The following is a 25,165-nucleotide window of genomic DNA, read 5'->3' as shown; positions in this document are numbered from 1 at the left end:
GATTATCAAGAAGGAAAAAATAAGCCATTTAAAATAATATCAGGAATACAATGAAAAACAACAAACTCCTGCAAGGAGATGTCCATGTGTGTAAGACAACGGTTTGGCTGAAATATCATCACATGTCTGACATCATTTTTTAGAATTACTTATATCAAAAATGAATAAATAAAACACCCACTACCTGTAGAGTGGACGCAGCTGAGTCACTAGTCTCGGTCACGCCTGTACTCCTGGGTATACTGGACACGATGTATCGCGCCCCCTTTGGCACAGGCTGCCTCACTACCAGCTTCCCTTTCCTCGTCTCCGCTAGAAACAAACTGTACCAGTAGGCATCGTTGGACACCAGCGTGGAATCGGCGATGGTGGAGTTCCTCTCACTGATCACACTGTTCCTGCAGGGAGGAGCTGCTTTGCTGGGCTTCGGTTTCTGACACTTCAGCACGATGGTCACCAATATGGTGATCAGTAAGAGAAATGACACCGAGCCCAGTCCGATCACCAGATACAGGTTCAGATCTGAAAAGATGTCATACTCTAAAGGCACTTCAGTCAAGTCAGCATAGGTTTTCAGCGCGGTCTCCACCGTGGACAGTTTGATAGTGACTGTAGCAGAGAGCGAGGGCTCTCCGTTGTCCTTGGCGATCACCACCAGCCGCTGGTGGCGCGAGTCTCTGTAGCTGAACATCCTCATGGTCCGGATCTCTCCGTTGTACTGGTCCAAGCTGAACAATGTAGCATCAGTGTTCTGGAGAAACTGGTAGGTGATGCGAGAGTTGTGCACCGAGTCGGTGTCAATAGCGATCACTTTTGCTATCAGAGTTCCTTTATCGGTGGATCTCGGGATTTTGTCCTCCACCACTGAGCCGTGCGCGCGCCATGGAGACACTATAAGCGGTGTGTTGTCGTTCTGGTCCATTATAATGATGTGAACGGTCACGTTGCTGCTGAGCGGAGGAACGCCAGAGTCTCTGGCCTCGATGTGGAAAAGGAACTCCTTCTCTATCTCATAATCAAACGTCTTCAGTGCGTAAAGGTTCCCGTTCTCTGGGTTGATGGAGAACAGCATGGACATGGAGGTGTTCGCTATTTCCTTCTCTATTATGAAATACACTAGATACTGATTTTCATGGAGGTCTGGGTCGTGTGCGGTGAGGGAGCTCAATAAAGCTCCTGGGGCGTTATTTTCCACAACCTGTATGGTGTAGAATGACTGTGGAAACTGAGGAACGTTGTCGTTAACGTCCAGCAGCTCTAAAGTCATAGTTTCATTATCAGATAACGGAGGGTTTCCTCTGTCTGTGACGGTAAATGTGATGTCATACTCTGGAACCTTTTCACGGTCTAACGGTTCTGACACCGCGAGCTCATAATAATTATCAGATGATTCTTTAAGCGTAAAAGGCAATTCATCAGAAATATGAATATCGATTTGACCGTTTTCTCCTGAGTCTTTATCACTCACACTAACTACTGCTATCACTGTACCTACAGCTATATCTTCTTTAACTGGGCTCGAGAATGATTTAATAGATATTTCTGGATGGTTATCATTCATATCTGTGATTAAAATTGTTACTTTACATGTTCCTGATAAGGAGTTTGCTCCTTTGTCTGTTGCCACAATTTCCATATCATAAATTCTGAAATCTTCGTAATTAATCATTTCTTTAACTCTGATTTCACCATTTTCTGAATTTAAGCTAAAGGTGTCCTGCGTTTTCTCTGACGTATATAAACTATATGAATATATTATGTCAGAATTTGATCCCTCATCTGCGTCTGTTGCGTTTAATTTGACTACAAGGTTTCCTATCGGTGAATTTTCTGTTAAGTTAATAGTGTAACTTTCTTTTTCAAACTGAGGTGCGTTGTCGTTGGTATCCAGCACGCGCACAATGATGCTGGCTGTGCCAGAGCGCGCGGGGACTCCGCCATCTACAGCAGTGAGTATTAAATTATGAACAGCCTGTTCTTCTCTGTCTAAAGCCTTTTTCAGAATCAAATCTGTGAACTTTGATCCATCACGACCCGTCTGGATCTCAATGGAAAAGTGATCACTGTCACTAAGATAGTAGGTTTTTATCGAATTTACACCAATATCGGGATCGATCGCATTATTCAGTGAGAATCGCTCGCCTGTGGCAGTTGATTCAGAAATATCTAAATGCATCGTGTCTCTTCTAAAATGGGGCGCATTGTCGTTAATATCAAGGATTTCCAACTCAATATTAAACATTCTCACTGGGTTATCTATGGTTGCATCCAGTTTTAAAATGCAAGTTGTTGCTGATTTAGAAATGCAAATATGTTCTCGATCAATTCTTTGTAAGATAAACAGCTCGCCGGTCTCCTTGTTAATGTCCAGATATTTTTTATTAGACAATGTATCCAGTCGTATCTTCCTTTTATTCAGTGTCCTAACATCCAGTCCAAGATCCGTTGCTAAATTTGCTACCACAGAGCCTTCCTCCATTTCTTCAGGAATTGAATAATGAGTAACAGCCGATGCTGTGTTTAAGAACGAGAAGAGAACAATGGTGATAACGTACCTTGTCACCAGCTGACTTCGTCTGCGAGCATCCATTGTTCGATATAGCGTTCAATGAACACTATAAGTCAAGGAAACTGAAGAAGAAAACTGGAGAGACAAACTCCATGCGACAATTTAAACGGTTGCAGAGGAACAGCTTTACACAGTGATAGTGTTAAGCCATAGAATCATTAAGACTGATGAAAGGAATAATTCGTAGACTGTCAGCAACAAAGCAGATACGTCAGCTCCCAGTGGGTGTGATGACGGCCAGTGAAATGGTGAAAGAAGCGTTTGTTGGAAAACAGCGACACTGTGCGCATGGGTTTGCGCAATGCACGAAAATACGCACTGAAAACTGCAGTGTGTGATCATGGGGAGAACAAAGCAAGTGTAAATGAGATATTTAAGAGCAATAAAATTCCAGTGGCGTCACGTATGTCAGTGTATGTGAATCAGGAAAACTTAATTAAAAAGATAGAGATGGTAACTCAAGAAAAAAATAATTTTACTCAGTCATGACTACAAAAGTAAACACCGCTTTTGTCAGCAGATGCCCATCAGTATAAGGCAACGTTAAAGCTCAATTGTTATTCCTTTTTTAAAAAAAATCAAACATGAAAGTGACCATAGTATTAGAAAATTTGATGCCTACCTGTAGAGTGGACGCAGCTGAATCACTAGTCTCGGTCACGCCTGTACTCCTGGGTATACTGGACACGATGTATCTCGCCCCCTTTGGCACAGGCTGCCTAACTACCAGCTTCCCTTTCCTCGTCTCTGCTAGAAACAAACTGTACCAGTAGGCATCGTTGGACACCAGCGTGGAATCGGCGATGGTGGAGTTCCTCTCACTGATCACACTGTTCCTGCAGGGAGGAGCTGCTTTGCTGGGCTTCGGTTTCTGACACTTCAGCACGATGGTCACCAATATGGTGATCAGTAAGAGAAATGACACCGAGCCCAGTCCGATCACCAGATACAGGTTCAAGTCTGAAAAGATGTCATACTCTAAAGGCACTTCAGTCAAATCAGCATAGGTTTTCAGCGCGGTCTCCACCGTGGACAGTTTGATAGTGACTGTAGCAGAGAGCGAGGGCTCTCCGTTGTCCTTGGCAATCACCACCAGCCGCTGGTGACGCGAGTCTCTGTAGCTGAACATCCTCATTGTCCGGATCTCTCCGTTGTACTGGTCCAAGCTGAACAATGTAGCATCAGTGTTCTGGAGAAACTGGTAGGTGATGCGAGAGTTGTGCACCGAGTCGGTGTCAATAGCGATCACTTTGGCTATCAGAGTTCCTTTATCGGTGGATCTCGGGATTTTGTCCTCCACCACTGAGCCGTGCGCGCGCCATGGAGACACTATAAGCGGTGTGTTGTCGTTCTGGTCCATTATAATGATGTGAACGGTCACGTTGCTGCTGAGCGGAGGAACGCCAGAGTCTCTGGCCTCGATGTGGAAAAGGAACTCCTTCTCTATCTCATAATCAAACGTCTTCAGTGCGTAAAGGTTCCCGTTCTCTGGATTGATGGAGAACAGCATGGACATGGAGGTGTTCGCTATTTCCTTCTCTATTATGAAATACACTAGATACTGATTTTCATGGAGGTCTGGGTCTAGAGCAGTTATAGAACTCAACAACGCCCCTGGTGAGTTATTCTCCATAACAGATATAGTATAGAAAGTCTGTGGAAACTGGGGTGCATTATCATTAACATCCAGCAAGTGCACGATTATTGTTTCATTATCAGATAGTGGAGGAGTTCCTCCATCTGTCACTACTAGAGTGATCTCATATTCAGAAATCATCTCACGATCTAAAGGTTCTGAGACTAACAGTTCATAGTGATAATCTGAGGATTTATTCAATATAAATGGCAAGTTTTTATTGATTGTAAGATTAACTTTACCATTATCTCCCGTGTCCCTGTCACTTACACCAACCAGGGCTATCACTGTGCCTACAGGTATGTCTTCTTTCACAGTGTTTTTCAGTGATTTTATGGTTATCTCCGGATAGTTATCGTTCATATCCGTGATGTGCAGTGTTACTCTACATTGGCTGGAGAGCGGAACAGGGCCGTTGTCTTTTGCCTCTATATGCATCTCAAATATTTTCATGTCTTCGAAATCAATTGTGCCTTTAACAGATATCTCCCCAGTTTTGGAATTCAAATCGAACATTTCTTGGGTTTTCTCAGACGTGTAAAGCGTAAATGAATACGTGATTTCTGCATTTGAGCCTTCATCCGCATCGGTTGCGTTTAGTTTGGTGACCAGAGTGCCAATAGGAGAATTCTCGCTCATATTTAAAGTGTACACTGAACGGTCAAACTGAGGGGCGTTGTCGTTCGTATCCAACACACGAACAATAATGCTGGCCGACCCTGAGCGCGCGGGGACTCCGCCATCTACAGCAGTGAGCATCAGATTATGGACAGCATGTTGTTCTCGATCTAAGGCTTTCGTAAGGACCAGGTCAACGTATTTCGTGCCATCGCTGCCAGAATGAATATCTATTGTGAAATGATCGCTTTCGCTAAGCTTGTATGTGCTGATAGTGTTGGCCCCTACATCCGGGTCTAGTGCGTTAGGTAGAGAGAATCGTTCACCCGGTGTTGCGGACTCGGAGACATCTAGTTCAACCCTTTCCATTCTAAAATGCGGAGCATTATCATTAATATCTATGATTTCCAGCTCAATGTTAAAAATGCGCAATGGGCTTTTGATTATCACATCTAATTTCACGAAGCAAGATGTTTTACCGTGACAAAGAGACTCTCTGTCCATTTTCTCAACAATGTAAAGTTCTCCTGTCCTTTTGTTTATTTCTAGATATTTCTTGCTATGAACAGTGTCGAGCTTTACCTCTCTTTGTGCAAGTTCACTAACGTCCAGTCCTAGATCCGACGCTAGATTTGCGACAACAGATCCGCGCTCCATCTCCTCTGGTATAGAGTACCGTGTCACAGACAAAGCCATCCTCCATGTCGCCAAAAATACAAAGAAAATCGGCTCCCAGCTCGGTTTCATCTTCAGTAGCGTGTCAAACACAGCACTAAATTACATTTGTCTCTTCTGGTGGAAAAAAGTCTTCTTCTTTCAATGTCAAATTTTATTATGTAAAAATGTCTGTGTTTCTAAACATAAGCACATATGCTGTGCGGTGCTCTCAATGCAAAACGTCCCGTGTTGAGGCTCAGAAATCTGTGAGAAATTTGCTGACTTCCCTTTAGAAGGACGGGCATTACTGTGCCATTTACTAGCCAACAGCGACACACTGAGACGGTTATGAGCGAATATGACTCAGCCCAAGACAGGGCTCATCATGTGCTGTCTCAAAATGGACATTTGGTGGGGGTTTAAGAAATTTGGAAAGCATTACGCTCAAACGGAGCCCGCTGTTGTAGAGAGAGTGACTGCAAATTCAGCACCACAACCGCGGACAGCGACACTTTCGTTTCACCACCCAATAACTTAAGACTGGCAAGCAGAGCTCCTCTCTTATAGCTGAAGGGGTTCTGGAACTGCAGGATTGTTTCTTGGTCATGAATTAAGCCTGATCATGGACTGAATCACACACACAAAAAGTCCAATATCACTCCTAAGAGTTTTCAAAGATTTTTTGGGACTCATCTCTCTCTCTCTCTCTCTCTCTCTCTCTCTCTCTCTCTCTCTCTCTCACACACACACACACACACACACACACACACACACAAACACACATTTCAAAACATAAATACATTCATTATTTACACATTTGTGCATCAGGTTGTAATAAATGTATATTCAAACCACAGGTGGTCAAGCAAATTTATAAAGATCTAAAATCTAAAGCTGAGGTCATTCTTCCATGTTGTACATAAATATTATGCACATGTTTATGTACTACTTTCTTAACTCCTTAAAATCTAACAGTTTTATTTGTTTGTTTCCCCTCATTTATGTTCCTATTAGGGCAATTTTATCTCATGTGGGTCCTATTATTTATTGTTTATATAACATTTATTTATTCTTTCCACTTGTTTGAATGCCAAATAAAGGCCTAACTATCAAAGACTTTGCACAATTGTAATTTTGTAATATTGTTAGTGATGTATGCGTATGCTTTGCATTTGTGTGCACATTTCTGGTTTCACCTTATGTTGCATAATTTTACAAAGGAAACAGAATTGAATCATTAAAATTTGTAGTTGGCTATTCAGTCTCCCTCTATATAGGGATAATAAAAGGTGGGGGAAAATCTTACAAATTAAACACATTGCATTCATACAGCACACACGCAAATGAAAACCGTAGGTAAATACATAAGTTACAGTTAATTTTACCTTTGTTACATGATCTAGCAAAGTTATTATTAATAGACTATGATAAAAAGGGGTCACGCCCTTTAAAGAGTACAATGATACTAGGAAAACTGTCAGTTGCAAATATATTCTGGGTAACACTTTATTTGGAGTGGTTCTTTGTAGACGATTAATAAACTCTTAACAGATTATCAGTAACACATCAACAAGATATCAGTGAAGTAGCAGTAGTGAAGCGTCTGAATACATAAATATGAAGTAAATATGTTGTACATTAAGTAGATGTATTGTTAATATGTTACTTCCATTAAACAAATCCTAACCCTATCCAACCTTACCCATAACCTAACCCTCACCCTGGCCCTAATCCTAACCTAACCTTAACCTCAACCTCAACCCAAAACCTCACCCTCATATGTTTTTGACATGTTACTGATATGGTACACCATATTCTGTATCATAAATACCACATACATGTTTGATATATTTAATATTTTGATGCAGATATTACATATTATGCCGAATAAAACATGAGAGTATAGTCAAGCAAATATTCAGCAAGGCCATCAATAATGAGTATCGTTTCATGGCTGTTTTGGGATCATACGGATGCAAATTTAGTAAAAGAATCTCAAAAAGTAATGAATTAGAAATTTATATTTAAACAATATCATGCAAATGTAAAATTGGATGCCCTACTGAGTCTTGATGATGGAATAATCACTCGTTAAGAACACATTTGTAATGTGTCACATACTTTACATTTGAGGGAAATTTTGTTTTGGTGTTGTGATGACATCACAATGCCCTTCCTCATCTATAACAAAGGTTCTGCTTATTATTTAAGATAAAATAGCTCTTGTCTTCTTTCCCAGAAGAAAACTTCCTTTAATCTGATAAAGTTACAAGGACAGTGAGCCCAAAGACACATTTCTTACAGAGGCGTTGTCATCATGTTCATCTCAGAAAAAAAAATCATAATAAAAAAAAATAATAATAGGCTCACTGAGTTATCATAGGAACATTATTCATCACATTTGAACTTTTAATGACAATAAAAAAATATTATAGAATCTTAAAATTATAGAACTTTCATGTAGTCATTTATAGTAAAGAGAGAATCTATGCAAATATAACATCATAATGAAAACTATATAACTAACTCAGTGTGGAAATATATTTTGACTTATTCGAATGTGTAACTTAGGCGACCTCTAGTGGCTGAAGTCAAAAACAGGAGAACTTCTCAAAGCTGTCTATAAAGGAAATGTGTCATAATCATAAGCAGAATTATAGTTCAATCATGGATTTTTACTGTAATTAATTAATTATGAAAGTATGTGAGATTAAAAATGAAGGAATCTGTTGATTTATGGCGCTTGTTTTTCAGTGTGTTATACAAATGGTTAAAGTAATGAACTATGGACTTATTACGAAGTTATTAAGCCCTTAAATTCTATATATTATATTATATTATATTATATTATATTATATTATATTATATTATATTTTATTTCTAGCATTAAGACATATTAATCAAAAACGTCTTTAAATCCTTAAGTATAACTACTATAAAACCATAATGTAGGTTATACAATTATGAGCGAGTAACTTAAGTGTGAGCCCATATGTTTTAAGTGCTTACCAGCACCAGCAGGACAGCTCGGGCTCAGAACGAAGTACACTGTAAAAAGTGGCTCGTCAGAACTACGTAGAAAATTACTTCATGTGGTAACAAGTAAATTAACTAGTTTTATTCAACCTAAATAAATACATTGAATTAATGATTCTTTCAATCAAAGTAGTTATTAAGTTTAATTAGTTAATCCACTTGATACCACATGAAGTACTTTTTTAAGTAGTTCTGACGAGCCACTTTTTATAATGTAGCCTCTAAATAGAAAACAGAAGGGGATGTATTTGAGCGACCACGGTTTTTGGGTACTCTTCATGTACCACCTTTTTCTTTCAAATCTCCCCAAATCAAGTCATACACAATAGCATACACTTTGCTTTGTTGGGAAAAGGCAACCGAGCAAAGAATAACGTGCAGAAAACTTACAGTTGTAGAAACTGCAGCTTTTTTTTCTCTATATATGTTCACTCTGGATGATCGCCCTCTGCAGGTTACCAGTGTTATTGCTCTCAGTGTTTTCACTGAAATGTGCCAAGTGGACAGTGCTCCTTTATCTTCCCACACACACACACACACACACACACACACACACACACACACACAAAAAAAACTGATATTTAAATTGAACATGGCAGGTGTTTTGGCAATTTTACAAGAGTCTCTAATAGTTAAAATGAAATTACAATTACAGGGAACCAGGCACTGTGTGGTATAACTACTGGCATAGCACCAAATTTTGGGCCCAAGGCACAGTATTGTGCCCCTGTCCAACTAATTAACTAACTAACTAAATAAATAAATAAATAAAATAAAAATTACAATGTGTTTTACGCCTTTTTATGTGTTTTTTCTTTATGTGGTTGGTTGGTACGCATTTAAGGGTTAAACAACTGACAATACCTTAAGTGAGCTTCAAATCATCAGTCTTGCTGTAGTTCACTAAGAATTGCACTTAAACTTGTTAAAGCGATCAATGTAATTGGAGGTAAATTCAAAAGAGAAAAACTTATAATATAAATGAAATTAAATAAAAATAAATAAATAAATAAATAAAACTGCTCACTCTCCCTCAGTGAGTGTGGCTGCTTCTGGAACAAAGAGAGTGTGTTTTACAGGTTAGCTGCTGGACTGAGGATAACTTCATTGGGCTGTGATTGCAGAAACAGTGTCTGTTACATTAGCTATTTTAAAAATGTTTACTTGCTGCACTGAATCAAATCCTGTGCTTCTTTATACAAATTAGTGCAAATGGAGCTAATCACTAAGTAGCACACGTTACTACAACATATTTACAGTTTGTCACTTTAAGCTCACAAAGAAACAGGTTGGAATTTGCCTGCTCTCTATTTGCCTTCTCTCTCTCTCTCTCTCTCTCTCTCTCTCTCTCTCTCTCTCCGCTCCTTCCATTTGTGAAGTCCTGATTTTTGTTTCATTGTAACCAGGTCAGAACTGGTGAACAGCCATCAACTGCCATCTAAAGCCAACAACAGAGAAGTTACACAAAGAGGTAACCACTTTCATTTTTTGAGGTGGGGGTGGGTACTGAAACAACAAGTAGATAAGCAGAAATTGAAAGATGCTCATGAAAAATGCAGTCCTGTATTATTTATATTTAGAACATAGAGTATCAAAATTAGAAACCAAAATCAATTTATTTCTGAGGCTTTTGGAGGGCCCTCAATGCAAGGAGGGCCCTGGTTAGTCAAGTCCATCATCACCCCTGGCCTGATGCCCCTGGGTAGAACAAATGCTATCCTATGTTGATCAAAGGTTTGAACCTGCACTGATATCATTTTCCTTTTATTCAAAATTGATGATGATCAAACATAGTACACCTTAAGCAGGTCAACCTGCTGAGCTCCAGAATAAGTAATACACTTCTTGCTCCTAGGAAACATTTACATGACAAAGTAAGACATCAGATATAAAAGGTGATGCGTTTGCAAGACAATAGGACGTAGGAGTGGCATACATGCAGCTCAAAATACATAGAGAGAAAAAGATTTTAGGGTCAGCATTTTACTACACATTTGAACACTTATATTGCAACATAAGTCAGCGATGGACTGGTGACCTGCCCAGAGTGTTTCCTGTCTTCCACCCAATGACCGCTGGGATAGGCTCCAGCACAAATGCAACCCAGAAGGATAAGCGGCTTAGAAAATGTGTGTGTGTGTGTGTGTTACAACAACAAGTGTGTGAATGTGTACAAGGTGGAGAGGAGTAGGCTTGTGCTCCAAAACAAAAAATGCAGAATGACAAGAAAACAGATTTCGGCCTACTGTGATTTCCTAATAGATGCCAAAATAGACTACCCAGCTAGTCGTGAAACCAACAGTGTGTTAGACTCATGGGTGTTACAAAGTCCACACTTGCAGTTTGTGGTCTTGCATAAGTGCATACTTGCATGATGTATTTCCAGATTTAACGAAAGTTTGAAAGCCCATGTTAAGATCTTAAATGTACAGATGTTTATCTCGTCTTTTTGGGACCAACTAGTTGCTAAAGTTCTCATGATTTTAACTTTCTTTCTTAATATTTCTCAATAAGATGTTAGAACACCACAAATGCACTGAACTATGGGGTATATCCTTAGCCTATCACCACTTTAATGCAGTACTCTGGGGAGGTTCTGGTCAGCAAGGTTTTGAACACTCTGGGAAACACTTGGCCATTTACTGGAAAGCACAAAAATGTGCAAGTACAAAAAAGTGTTGACTTTGGAACAGGCCATCTGTTTTGGAGGACAAGGTTAAACCACCTGCTTTCCTGTGGCTTGGCCTCTGCAGAGTCAAAGGTCAGGAGCTAATAAAAGCCATTCTCACAGCATGAACCACTCCTCCTTAATGTATTATACATGGGTGTTAATTTTGTAATTAATTTTGGTAATTTTACTCCCCAAACATTTTCAAATGGTTTTTGGGGTTTATATGATGTCACTACTTTTCTGCATGGAGTAGTGTTGCTTTGTTCACATATGAAAGCAATGAGGCAAATAATGAGTAGACATTTTGAGAATTAATATTACACAAATCAAGACTTATGAACTGTATGGTAATTAACCCTAAGCATGTTATTATTCCATTAAAAAATGTTAATCCATGTTGCAAAACAGATGCTGACATAGAGTAACACTGTCCCATGCTTATTACCAGTGCCAGAAAGTCTACAGTTTATCATATAACTTAATCCACACTAATTTACTCCTCTAACAGTTTTTTCTGATGCTTTACGGAAATTGATGTGGAGCTACGCAGTTTCTGCTGAACTTCCACAGTTGTGAGTTAAGCAAATACAATCTGAATCACAGTGATGGAGTAATTTTAATCAGGCTATCCTACTATGGCCTACTCTATGAAAAGATTCTAAATTGCTCCTCTCCTCACCTCCAGTCTCCTGGCCTACGGAGAGATGAACTTCGATTTAGAGAAGTGTGTGAGCACCACAGAGACCGTTTCCATCATTATCGTTTGTAGTGTGAAAGGACACGTGGCAAACCTAATTACCCCTCTCAATTGGGCGATACACATCTATTGACATTCTGAACTCATTTCCCGTAGAAATTAAAATGGAAAGGGCACCGGAAAGAGTGGGGTGCTTTCAAGATTGCGTCCAGGTGTGGCATTTTGAGGCTGAGTTAAATTCCCCAGTGCCCTCCTCTGTTTCGCTGTGTTTAATTAAAATGATATTTCCAAGACGGAGTTGTGTGTTTGTTTAGTTAATGAACCAAGTCTATTCTCCACAGGCATAAAGAGCAATGCAGATTTTAATGAGTATATTGGAATGTTTACTCCCCACTAGGGAGAGAGACCTTGGTCTTTTTTTTCCCTGAGAAGCTCCTTTTCATAAAAATCTTGAGATTGAGATAAGTATATAATGCAAGCTAATCAAGGCAGATTTTAAGTGGAGAAATGTCAAGTGATTGTGTGACATGCCAGTAAATAAACACATAAAGTAACTATAGATGGATATTTGCATGATCTACTTATGAATTGGATATACAGTCATATACAAAAGTTTGAACACTCCCAGTCAAACTACATGTTTTGTGAAAATAAAACACATCCTTTACAGGAAACAGACTTAAAATTTAACATTTTCTTAACATTTTAGTGCAAACTGTCTATTTACTTGCTGTATTTAACATGTTTAACAGAAATAAATAATAAAACAAAACATACAAAATGGGTCATAACTTTTACACACACCACATTTTGTGCTTTTTTTCTCCAAAATATTAAATTCAGCAAACAGTAATTGTACTGTTATACAAACAGTAACAGTACTCTAATGCAACAGTAATTGTATAACAGTAACTGCATTAAAATGTGCAGAAAGGTATTTCCTGTAGAGGATGTGTTAACTTATTTTCACATTTGAGCAGTGGCAACCTAATATTTGCACACAACTCTTCAGGTAACAGCAACATACATCATCAAAAGACTAAAAACTGAATTCTTCACCAGAGAAGCAATCAAAATATTTGGTAACACTTCAATGAAAGCTAGAATTTATAAGTCTGCACTATACAAATATCTATAAGGATTTATTCCAACAAGTCATTTTATTTTCTGAAGTAAAATGACATTAAAATTGATGCAGACTTCATGGCAACTGATGCTGGAATAAGTTGGAATAAGCCTTTATAAATGTTGGTTTATGTCAGTTGTTATTAAAGGCTTATGTAGGTGTCATGTAGCATTTCAGTAATGTGTTGCAAAATATTTTAAAAGTGTGTGTCCTAAAATCACACATTCTACAATCAAATATCAGAATAGGCAGTATTCCAGTGTAATTTTCACTAATTGTATTTCGATGGTAACCAGTCACATACTCTGACATCATAAAGATGCTGTAATCACAGTAACCTAGTAATGTAATGGGACTTTTTCGTTTCTTTGGGACAATGAGAGACACAAATTATTTCGCCTTTGTTTCAGAAAAAGAATACTTTTATTCTCAGAATTTACACGGTAATGTACGCCATAGTCTGAAGTAAATTACCTGCGTGAGTCAGTTACCCACTTTGCATACATATCAACACTGTTCCTATTGTTCACTGAACAATAATCATATTAGACTTACTCATCTGTTTCAGCGAGCAACCAATCATTCCAAGGCTGTGCACCACGGCACAAAGATTCTGCTCAGACAGAAAATTCACACTATGCGCAAAGGCCAAGTAATGCTTACATTTAGGCTGACATGATTGTCAAATAAACAGTACCAAAAAACATTATAGTCATAATTCTTAATGTAGAAAAACTAGAATTTAATGATACATTTATGGAATTTTAAAATAATTTTGATGATGTGACTCACTTCTCAGACCACTGTTGTTTCACTTGTGCTATTTGTGACCTTCAGACCCAATATGGCTAAGCCTGGCTAACTGAACAGTAGACAGCAGCTTAACTCTGTCAAGATTCACACAGAAGAATTAACCTATTCATCTGACCCCCTTATCAGCAGCTAAATCAAGCCATCTTTTCTTCATTACGGTCATGACATCCAAATCATTCAGATTTTCTTGTATGGTAACCGTTCAATTACCAAACCATATTGAGACCCATCCAAATATGGTTTTGTCACAAGACCAACATTCAAGACTCACTCTCTCTGAATATTCATATAATAAACAGTAACTAATGGGTGGGATGTGTAATCTGACAGTGATACAGTTTTATAGGCCAGTGCCACCGTTTAAGGCCTCCTCATATAGGCCCATGTTTAATGTGTCACAAACACACAAACATGACAGAAATAAACTGAAATGTGTCTCAGAGCAAATGGAGTCATGGGAAGCAGACCACACAGAGCAGGAAAATAATGTTACTGTGACACGAGAGTAGTTTGGTTTGGAAATATAGGCTCTGCTTTGGTTGTAATGGAACTCTCTCCTCTTTTCTTCTAACTCATGTTATTCCTTCCTTCCACAACATTTGCTCCCCCCTCCCCCACACTCTGTCCACCGTCACATCTCAGCTTTGTCCCACATTCTCTCCGTTCCTTCTATCTATTCATTGTACAGGTCATTATTGATGACTTCTGTCCCTGTGTCATCTCTAGGGTCGTAACTGCTGGGCGAGATGAACTTGCGCTTCTTGCCGAATGTGGAAAAAGAGTTATGGACGTCAAGCTCGCTGCGGTGGCTGGGCCGAAGGGTGCAGAGGGCAGAGGGCGTGCCAGGGATGTAGACGTTATGCTGGTAGTCAGGCGGAGGTTGGCTGTGCGAGTGAGCTGCAGGCTGCTGCTGTTGGGGGTTGTTTGTGGGGGTGTAGCGGGGTGTCCATGCCCTCTGGGGGAGGCCTGTGGCTGGGGAGGACATCCTGTATTCTGTAAGAGAGGAAGAGACAGCTGAAATTTGGCATTACATTTGCCTTTGCTCACATTTAAATGGTGTGGTACTAGAATATGATATCAAACTGTTTTTGCTATTCAAAGAACAATAAACAACTTTTGGGGTCAGCATTTATTACGTTTACATGTACACCAAAGGTTCAGCATTAGTCTAACCAAGACTACTAGTCTAACTAAGACATGTTCATGTAAACAACATGCTTTGATTGTCATGGTCTAACTAAGGTCTTACTCAATCTAGGCTAAGTAAGGTTAAAACATGATCCAGGCCAATACTGCCAGAAAAATAATGGGTTCTTCTGAGTGATGCCGTCGAAGAAACATTTTTAGTTCCCTAAAAACACATTCAATTGATATATTCTGTATTTTTCTGTATATTTATATTTGTAAATTAGATGAGCGAGCATTAAGAATCTTTTTAAAGTTCAAAAAACCTCTGCATAATGAAAAGGTTCTATATACTATAGACCCATTCTATTTAACCACACATCTAAGCCAAGAACCACTTAGGAATCTTAATTTTTAAGAGCGTACCACATGTGAGAACTGGATTATGACACCAAACAATGACAAGTGACAAATGACAAGTGACAAAAAGCAACAGTGTCCGCACTTTTCTTGGAAAAAGACTTCTTTGTGTCAAATCAACGTTTGTTTAAACATCTGGGGCCTAGTCAGGCTATTGTGCACATGAAAAAGGAGTTCAGGAAGAGGGCTTAGTGTGACAGTTAGCTCAGTTCTATCAGAAACCATAAAACTATCAAAAAGCAAGGCAGAGAAGTAAACATTCAGAAATATTCTGATATGACATTCCTCTTATCTATTCAGTGCATTTCCTATTCAAATCTGCTGCTCTTATGTACACAAGTAGACCTGACAGAAGAGCTAACTGACAGATGAACCAACACATGCCACTGAGAATTTTTATTGAAAAAGATAGCACAGTGTAAGACATACTGTAATAGTAGCTTGTGTAAATGTATGCTAGGAACATAACAAGGATGAAGCAGATTTGAAATATGCAAAAATGTCCCTCCCTTCTCTCAGATAGAGTGGCAAAGTATGTAATTTGATAGAACTCCCTTTTCAGCGTGGGACAATATAGTGAAGTAGCAGACCAGCGAGTAAAGAACAGTAGACCTGTACTGAATAGACTGGACGGTTTGGGGCTTACCTCTCATTCGCGTCCCCCAGGTCCAATACTGTCCTGCAGCCATTGGACTGACATAGTTTTCAGGATCATTCTGCATGGCCTTCCTCATCAGAGTGCCATCCATGTTTATTGAGTTATAGCTGGAGAGGCATCACATAGGTATACCACTTACAACAAATACAGTATAGGACAGCGATTCTGACAGAAATTCTATGGTAGCTAGGCAATTACAAGCAGATGCTAGAGAAGAACTACCACAAGGGAAGCTGTTCTTCAGTAGCACAAATGATTCCTTACAATTTAGGATTCTTAGGATTCTTCAGTCTTTAGTACAATGCTACACTCTAAAAAGCGACCACCGACTAGTGTTAGTCATTTTAACATTTTTTGTGTCATATTTTTTTTCTGATTTAACACATTCTGCATTAAAAGTAACCCAAAATGTGTTATCCATAACAGGGCACAGAAATATTTCAAAACATTCTGCGTTAAAAGTAACACAAAATGTAATGTCTCCAACTGAACACACTGATGTATCTAATTGGAGACAGAATGTGTTGTTTCCTAAGAGTGTACAGGCTTGAAAAGCATATAGCAAGGTACGAGTAAAATATGGTCTTATTTTGGCCTTAATATGGAAACATGAATGTCATCACTATTATTTCAAAACCTCACAACTAATTTGAAGTAAAATTTCTTTATATTAAAGAACATACTGAAGAACAACTCAAAATAATGCTCATAATAATATTTAATAATGTTTCAGATCTGAGGTGTTGTTATGACAGTGATGATGTGTAAGGTCAAAGTGTCAAAGTGACTCAAACTGAAGTTTCTGTGTAGTGCACTGCTCAAATGTGCATGTGTGTGTGTGTGTGAGTGTGTGTTACCTTTTCAAAGAGCAAGTTTGGTTCTTAGTGAGAGCCCAGTCCGTATTGTCTTGTTTCAGCTGCAACAAATAAGACAATTTGTTATCCTCAAGACCTTCAATATAACTTATATATAACAATTTAACATGTCAAAAAAATAATAATAAAATAGCATATGTCTTTACAGACATAATTTCTTAATTTTGCAATCGTGACGCTCAAAAGAACTGCCCCCTTGTGGTCAAAAGTATGAATGACCATTGTTCATTTGGAGATGGAACTTCATGCCTTAAGCAAAGGCTCTTGTCATTTTCTTTCCCTTTTCATGCGCCCAGACGCAGTGGGGGAGGCAGAAGATGAGGGGGAGGCGAGCGCGAGCTAAAGCAAAGCCCGCTCATATTTGTCCCGAGTTAAAGGAGGGGCGCGCGGATTCCACGCTCTATTAATTCACTTAGACCCCTTAACACGGAGAAGGCGATGTAAGCGTGTTATTAGAGGAGTTATTTCAAATACCTTCCGAAACCAATTAAACCACCGCCGGGATGAAACGAGACTCGATTTTAATCTTCAAAGGAAATCCACAGCAGGCAGGAAATTAATTAAAAATAATAATAAATGTAATTGTTGAGCGGATTAGATCAGTTTTAATTTCTTGCTTTATTTTAGGAATTTACCGTCCTTGTGCGTTTTAATAACAGCTCTAGCGGGACTGATTGGAAACTTTTTTCTCTCTCCAAAAGAGCTCTTCTGGTAGAGAACACTTTAAAAAGGGCTTAATGCAAGAATAAGAGTGACATCTCGAGGGGGCCGCCATCGCTGGCTGCTCTGCTTTTACTCATAATGTATTTTTTAGACCTTGTGCCACAGTCTTGGATTCACAAGACATGATACAGTTTTTTATGGATGTTAAACGGAAGTAAAACGACAACTGTCTATCGCTATCTCTATGACTCTCTTTCTCCCCAGTAACTTATCAGTACTTCATATCTTTACCTCTCATTAACACTCCATCTCTCTATCCTTACTAACTTTCCAGTGCTCAGTTTCTCAGCAGCATTATCTCTCTCTATATCTCTCTCTCTCTCGTAACTTTTCAGTATTATCTCTCTCCTCCTAGTAACCTATCAGGTCTCAATATATCTCTTTCTCTCTCTCTCTCTCTCTCTCTCTCTCTCTCTCTCTCCCCCTAGTAACCTCGGAATTCTCTCTCTCTCTCTCTCTCTCTCTCCCCCTAGTAACCTCGGAATTCTCTCTCTCTCTCTCTCTCTCTCTCTCTCTCTCTCTCTCTCTCTCTCTCACCCCTTTCCCCAGCCCACCCCTCTCTCGTTATCTCTCTCGCTCTGTAGCCCTTTCCCCAGCCCACCCCTCACTCTCACTCTCTTGCTTTTGCTGTCAGTAATATTCCTTTTCTTTCTCTCAGCAAACTCTCGTTATTCTCTCTCTCTCTCTCTCTCTCTCTCTCTCTCTCTCTCTCTCTCAGTAACATTCTCTCTACTTTTCTCTCCCCAGTAACCACTCAGTGCCTTTCTCAATTTCAGTAACCCTCGCCCGCCCCCTTTTTTCTCTCTTTCCCTCTCAGTAACATTCTCTCTTTCTCTCTTCCCCTCTCTCTCTCTGTTCTTTATCTCTCCCTGACTATCAGAAATCCCTTCGCTTATCCCCCTCTATCACTCTCTTTTCCTCTCAGTAACTCTCTCTGCCTTTTAGTAACCCTTTGCCCATCTCTCTCTCTCTCTCTCTCTCTCTCTCTCTCTCTCTCTCTCTCTCTCTCTCTCTCTCTCCCCAGTTCACATTCCGCGGGGATAAAGAGGGTGAATCTACAGGCCTGACACGTCCCTCTTCCCTCCTGCTCTCTCTCCCTCACGCGTTCCCGTTTCTCAGCCCATTATAGACGGTACCAGTCCACGTTCGCGCGCCATTGTGCACGGAATAATGGGCATTTCGAGTGTGCGCGCGTGCGTGTGTGTGTGCCCTTGAGGCAGTGCTCGCGAAGGGTGCTTTGCGCCTAAAATGAACTGATAAAAAAGTAAAACAGGCAGCCACAGGTATTCATCAGGCCTTACTTTCTCTTATGAATCCCATTCTTCTTTTTTTACACTGCAATAAAAGAAGCAATCTCAGGGACATAAATGGCAGAAAGGCACTTCCAGTTTAAAGGAGCATGTTTTTTTTTTTTCTGTCTTTTTTCTCTTCTGTCTTATTTTTTTCTAAATGCAGTGAAAATATCACCTTGAGCTGCCGTTTGCAGAAACGCGCGCTCGCTATCAATCGGCTTGATTAACGTCGCCTCCTCACTCCTGAGAGCGCAGTCACTGAATATTTATTGATCAATTGACAGAGTAACTGGTGTGGCAGAACGGTAGCCCTAAAGCTAACATTTTTTTGTCTTATTTCCAGCTCAAAGATGTCTGAAAAGTGTCACCTTGAGGTATTAACCTGCCCACGACAAAATTCAAGAGCTAAGGCATGAATAACTGTGTGTCTGAGGACGATGCGTGCACGGAAACAGAAGAAGAAGCTCTGGCTCCGGATGAGAGTGATTACTCCCACCCCCCGCCACCCCCTACTCCCCGCCCCTCACCACACACACACACACCGAGAGAAACGCTTGTTCAATTTCAATCAAGTTCATCGATGTCGCCTCCTTTCTCGCTCTTGACAGCACACTCACTGAATATTCATCGATCAGCCGATGGAGTTATTAAGGTGGCAGGTAACAGTGAATTAATGTCACTGATCCTTCATGTTTTACTCAAGGCGTGACAACACAAGGCTACTCATTTACCCCAGAAAATAATATGACGTTCAAGAAAGTCTCATTTGTCCTAACCGATTTGTCACCATTTCTAAACGTTCTGCTCTTCCACACCCTAGGATGAGATGTAGGGTCATCATGTAATAGTGGACAATTGTTTTCAAGTATAGTGAATAGTTTTAGAAGGAAACTGGATAAAAGAACAGCGCCATCAATCAGAGCATGATAGCCATCACACTCTCTCAAATGACCCTCATATGGCTCAATACGCTGTTTCTTAATACCTACAACACTGTCCAGTGTGACTCTACTTACTATATGACTTAATCCGATAATAATCAGTATAATACCGAAGGACACCTAACACATTCCCTTAATACCAATACACTACCCCATGTGACCCAACACACTATCCTATATGACTCTACACACAATCCAATAATACCTAACACACTGTCTTATGTACCCAACACACTCACGTACCTAACACATTGTTTCAATGCCTACTACACTTCCTAACCCAGCAAAGTGACTCATATGACCCAGCACACTCTCCCAGACGCTATTCCTTATAACGCATTACCTCATAACATCAATACACCATCCTATGAAACCAAACACAATGCCCCACACGACCCAACACACAGCTCCTCATTACCCTGATGTGACCCTCATATGAAAAGCTGCTTTACCTCGTTAGGTGTTGCGGCTCCGTTATTCACTGTTGCTCCGTGGTTTTTCGCTGTATTGTTCCTCGCGTCTCCGGGACTGCACGGCTTCAGGAACATGAAGTCGCTCTTGGCGGATTCTGGGGTCAGGCACACTTTGTAGCAGTACGGCTGCGGCGCAGCTCCGGTTCCAGGACCCCCGGTGCCGCCGTTCACCTCCACGCAGCCCGTGGGCACTTTAGACCCAGTAGAGAGCTGCACGTTCAGGTTAGACTTCTTAAGCACGTCGGCGGGAGGAGGATCATCCTCGAAAGAGCAGCACGCGGCGCCGCCGAGAGAGGAGAGCGAGTCCCCGCCGTCTTTGTAGCACTTGAAACCGGCAAGCACGATGATGGCCACGAGGAAGATAAGCGAGACGGTACTGAGCGACACGATGAGGTAGAGCGCGAGGCTGGAGGGGGGCCGCGGACCGCGCGACGGGTCGCCGAGCTCAGAGGGTGACTCAGGCACGCTGTCCACCACGGACAGCACGATGGAGGCGGTTGCCGAGAGCGGCGGCTGCCCGTTGTCCTTGACTAGGACGACGAGCCGCTGGCGCGCGGCGTCTTTGTCCACAAAGCGGCGGATGGTTCTGATCTCGCCTGTATACAGCGCTACGCTGAAAAGCCCCGGGTCCGTGGCGTGCAGCATTTGATACGAAAGGCGCGAATTCTGTCCAGCGTCCGCGTCCAGCGCCGTGATTTTCGCCGCCAGGTAGCCTGCGTCCACCGAGCGCGGCACCACCTCTGTAGCCGCCGTGCCGTTGGTCGGCAGCGGCGACACGATGACCGGAGCATTATCGTTCTGATCCAGTACGAACACGTTAACGGTCACGTTGCCGCTGAGCGGTGGAAAGCCGGCGTCCTGCGCGCGCACGCGGATCTGGAAGTTGCGCAGCCGCTCGTAGTCGAAAGAGCGCAGCGCGTACACGTTGCCGTTGTCTGAGTTGATGGAGACATACGTGGAAACGGGCATGCCCTGAATCTGCCCCTCTAGGATGGAGTACGACAGATACGCGTTCTGGTTCGAGTCAGGGTCGAAGGCGGTGACCGAGCAGATGGACGCGCCCGGCGCGTTGTTCTCGGTCACGTACACCGTGTAGGAGGGCTGCAGGAAGCGCGGTGCGTTGTCGTTTATGTCGGCCACCTGCACGAGTAGAGTTTTGCTGGTGGAGAGCGGCGGCAAACCCGAGTCGCGCGCCGTGAGCGTGATGTTGTACTCTGCTACGGATTCCCTGTCTAAAAAGTCGCTGGTCACGAGAGTGTAGTAGTTTTTGAAGGAGGAATGCAGTTGAAATGGCACGTTGGGTGGTATTTTACAGTCCACGGCTCCATTTTCGCCCGAGTCTCGGTCCGTCACGCTCACCACAGCGATCACAGTGCCCGGTGGCGCGTCCTCCTGTACGGGCGTGGACACGGAGGTGAGGATGACCTCGGGCGCGTTATCGTTCACGTCCAACACGTCCACAAGCACCTTACAGTGTACGGCCACGGCGGACGGGCCCTTGTCCTTAGCTTGCACATAGAGCTCGTGCACGGCGGACTTCTCGTAGTCCACAACCCCCTTCACGCGGATCTCACCAGAGTGTGCGTCCACACTGAAAAGCTCGCGCACTCTCAAGGGTGCGTGGCCGCTGAATGAGTACACAATGTCGCCGTTCGCGCCCTCGTCTACGTCTGTAGCGTTGAGCTTGAGCACGAGCGCGCCGCGCGGCGCGTTCTCCACAAGGCTCACGCGGTACACGGGCCGCTCAAAGACGGGCACGTTGTCGTTGGCGTCCAGCACTGTGACTGTAATTTGAGCCGTGCCCGAGCGCAGCGGCGAGCCGCCGTCCACGGCCGTCAGCACCATCTCGTGCGTCTTCTGCTGCTCGCGGTCCAGCGCGGACTCCAGCACGAGCTCGGCGAATTTGCTGCCGTCGTTGCGCGTCTGGATGTCCAGTGCGAAGTGGCGGTTCGCGCTCAGCAGGTAAGAGCGCAGCGAGTTCGCGCCCACGTCCAGGTCCTGCGCGCTCTCCAGCGGAAAGCGCGAGCCTGGCGCGGCTGACTCAGTGATCTCCAGGTTAAACTCGCTCCACGGAAAGCTCGGCGCGTTGTCGTTCACGTCCAGCACCTCCACCTCCACTCGGTACAACTCCAGCGGGTTTTCTATCACCACTTGCAAGTGCAAAAAGCAAAGCGGACTCTGCTCGCACAGCTCCTCGCGATCGATTTTCTCATTAACGAACAAAATCCCGTTCTCCAGGTTCACTTCCAAATACTGCTTCCTTGCTCCGGACACGATCCGGAACCGCCTGGCCGACAGTTTGGCCACATCCAAGCCCAAGTCTTCGGCGATGTTGCCCACAAACGCGCCGTGCTCGAGCTCCTCGGGAATCGCGTAGCGGATCTGCGCGAGCGCGCGGTCCAGCGCGCACACGCACACAAGCAGGCAGACCAGTGACCCAGCTAACGTCCATCGCCTCGTCTCGAGCCTCTTCCCCATCTCCGCCAAGGCTAAATTCTCACTGACTCGAGCTGAGTAGATGCATGATGAGTTCCGAGAGATGAGAATAGCTTTATTCAAAATAATAATAAAAACAATAATTCTTATTATAAAAGTTTCACATTAGATACTGCAGCATGAGACTTTGCAGGAAAAGTCTATAAGAAAAAGTAAAGCATTTCGTTTAAAAAAAAGTTAATGCATGTATTGAATGAGCATGCCTGGAGCCGTCGGAGAGGCTCCCCGCGCGCAGCTCCGCGGGTGAGTGCGTGTGTGAGTGAGTGAGCTGCGCGTGTGTGAGCAGGCTGCGCTTTGATTTTCCGGCGTATTAGGCATTTTGAGGAACGGCACGCCGGGAGGGAGGGGTCGGACTTCGCCAGGTTTCTTATTGGAGGATGGCGACATAATTACTGTACTGACACGGTTAACCGTGTCAGTGCCGCGCTGCACGCAAGCGGAGAGGACAAGAGTAAAGTTTCCACTAAATAGCACATCAACGTCTGAATCAATGCAGGCTTTCTTAATGTAGTTTCTAATGTACTGATGAAGTGATGTAGTAGAGACTTATACTTAAGACAATGATTAGTTTCTATAAATACGGTTATGTAGATATATTTTAATACTTTATTAAAGGGCACGCGCATTAGGACTGTCACTTCTGATAGGTGCCACTGTAAGACGCTGGTACCGACATGTTTTCTGCCAGTGATCCGCCTGGAGAGGTTTTTAAAGGAGGATAGTGACTTACAAGATTAAGCATCAGGGAAGTTATTGTTTTGATGGAACAAAACGAAGTCGTGTCTCTTGAAAATGTGACACATGTTCGCCAGGATCTAATCTTTTATTTTCAGGGATAATCCCTGTAAGGCGGGACATTAAACCATCGCACGCGCCAGTCTCTCTCTCTCTCTCTCTCTCTCTCTCTCTCTCTCTCTCTCTCTCACACACACACACACACACACACACACACACGCACACACACAGTCGCAGATTCCAGTTCATTGTAAGTCCATGAAGGCTGAAGGATGATGTCCTCCACGCGCCGCTCTTCTTACGCCTCCACCTGCCGTAGAGCGAAATCCTACCGCGCGGGTTTAAATAACGGCTGAGCGCAATCTGTTTGCCAGACTTAACCTCAAGCAGATGGTTAAGCCGCAGCAGAAATGATTACATTTCTGGAAAAAAAACACGAGTTCCACCGCTCTCCACTTCTACTTCTTCTCTCTCTTTTTTAATTAACGGAGTGGAGGATTAGCGGCGTAGCTATCCGGGATCAGCCGTTCTCCAACAGCAGAATACAAATGTTTCCTGAGAAATAATCCGCGGGCTGCACCGGCTGGGTCACGGTGCCGTGGACATTAACATGCATTACACGAGTCTTTAAAACCTCCTCGATGTCCGCCGAGCGTGGGTGCCATTACTTTCATCCATTTACCGCCGAGCGCGAACAGTAGCTACAGCACAGCGGCTAACAAACCAGCGCGCGAGCACCGCCAACAGTCTGAGGTCAAGCAAGTTCATTACTTCCCTGCCTTCTCACTGATATCTCTGATAACTACTGGAGGTCACCCACTCAAGATTCCCATTTATGAAACGCACCGCCTCCACCAGCGTCCATCCAGTTTTAATTAAAGATAAGGCTTTACAAATCTCCATGACATTTGGCCTGACTTTGAGAGCCTCTTGGTGGACACAAGCAGCAGAGGGTTAGACATCATGCTGTTTATTCACAATTCTGTAGTGAACATCCAATCCTTTTGGCATTTTTCAATAAATCTAAACATAATAGAGCGCCATCTAGTGGATCTATCAAACAGTTAAAAAATAAGGTCTCCCGTTAAACGGGAAACAAATATTGAGGATTAAAACGTCTTAGTGTTTGTTTGTTTGTTGTGTTCGCCCGGAAAATGACACAAAAGCGTAAGTGATTTCAGTGCAAGCTAATGTAAATGTAATCTAAACTAGTGAGTTTCACACCATCATCATAATACTTTATCTTTTTAAAACCTCAACTGGTGTTCAATGAAGATGTCAAGAAGAGAGGCTCGTTTCTGAAATGTATGTCAAAAAGAACATCATAGAGAAAGAAAGAAAGCAAGAAAGAAAGAAAGAAAGAAAGAAAGAAAGGAAGAAAGTAAAAGAAAAAAGAAAGAAAGAAAGAAAGTAAAAGAAAAAAGTAGGAAGAAAGTAAAGGAAAGACAAGCAAACCAGACAGCACCCTTGATCCCAACTCTGTAATTCACAATGTTAACAAGAAGTAGCTACTTGATTAAGCTAACACTAGAGGCACACAAAAAAATGAATTCAATAATAACTGAATATAAATTTACTGTCTAATGGCAGAAACCTTCTGCATT

General features: G+C 42.2%; 3 protein-coding genes across 4 annotated transcripts; all 3 read right to left on the bottom strand.

The window, feature by feature from the left end:
- Window positions 1-154: 154 nt before the first annotated feature.
- Window positions 155-2,859, bottom strand: LOC118812705 (protocadherin alpha-C2-like). The gene is made up of 2 exons (XM_036577818.1): window positions 2,843-2,859; window positions 155-2,570 (listed from the first exon to the last, which is right to left on the bottom strand). Exons 1-2 carry the CDS (start codon window positions 2,857-2,859, stop codon window positions 155-157), a joined length of 2,433 nt encoding a protein of 810 aa, XP_036433711.1.
- A 278-nt stretch (window positions 2,860-3,137) lies between these two features.
- pcdhb (protocadherin b) lies at window positions 3,138-5,690 on the bottom strand. Its single transcript, XM_036577817.1, has one exon. It carries the CDS (start codon window positions 5,568-5,570, stop codon window positions 3,138-3,140), a length of 2,433 nt encoding a protein of 810 aa, XP_036433710.1. The 5' UTR covers window positions 5,571-5,690.
- Window positions 5,691-13,419: 7,729 nt separating this feature from the next.
- On the bottom strand, window positions 13,420-22,808 carry si:ch73-233f7.1 (uncharacterized protein LOC100537710 homolog). 2 transcript variants are annotated; one of them, XM_036575667.1, is made up of 5 exons: window positions 20,502-22,808; window positions 20,310-20,393; window positions 16,884-16,942; window positions 16,015-16,133; window positions 13,420-14,816 (listed from the first exon to the last, which is right to left on the bottom strand). In XM_036575667.1, exons 1-5 carry the CDS (start codon window positions 22,806-22,808, stop codon window positions 14,497-14,499), a joined length of 2,889 nt encoding a protein of 962 aa, XP_036431560.1. In that variant the 3' UTR covers window positions 13,420-14,496. The 2 variants fall into 2 exon arrangements, with proteins under 2 accessions (XP_036431560.1, XP_036431558.1); XM_036575665.1 differs by having other exon boundaries at window positions 20,310-22,808.
- Between the last annotated feature and the right edge of the window lie 2,357 nt (window positions 22,809-25,165).

This window comes from Colossoma macropomum, unplaced genomic scaffold (assembly GCF_904425465.1).
Source record: "Colossoma macropomum unplaced genomic scaffold, Colossoma_macropomum, whole genome shotgun sequence".
In the NCBI taxonomy this organism is placed as follows: domain Eukaryota; kingdom Metazoa; phylum Chordata; class Actinopteri; order Characiformes; family Serrasalmidae; genus Colossoma; species Colossoma macropomum.
This window is presented reverse-complemented; position numbering and strand designations above follow the sequence as displayed.

What these genes read in the sequence shown, in the direction of transcription:
- pcdhb (XM_036577817.1), bottom strand. Translation starts at nt 5,570, where the DNA reads ATGAAACCGAGCTGGGAGCCGATTTTCTTTGTATTTTTGGCGACATGG.
- si:ch73-233f7.1 (XM_036575665.1), bottom strand. Translation starts at nt 22,808, where the DNA reads ATGGGGAAGAGGCTCGAGACGAGGCGATGGACGTTAGCTGGGTCACTG. An exon ending in GAGCCGCAACACCTAACGAG is followed by an intron (nt 16,943 to 20,309) that starts GTAAAGCAGCTT and finishes TATTTGTTGCAG; the next exon opens with CTGAAACAAGACAATACGGA. An exon ending in CTGGGGGACGCGAATGAGAG is followed by an intron (nt 14,817 to 16,014) that starts GTAAGCCCCAAA and finishes CCTCTCTTACAG; the next exon opens with AATACAGGATGTCCTCCCCA.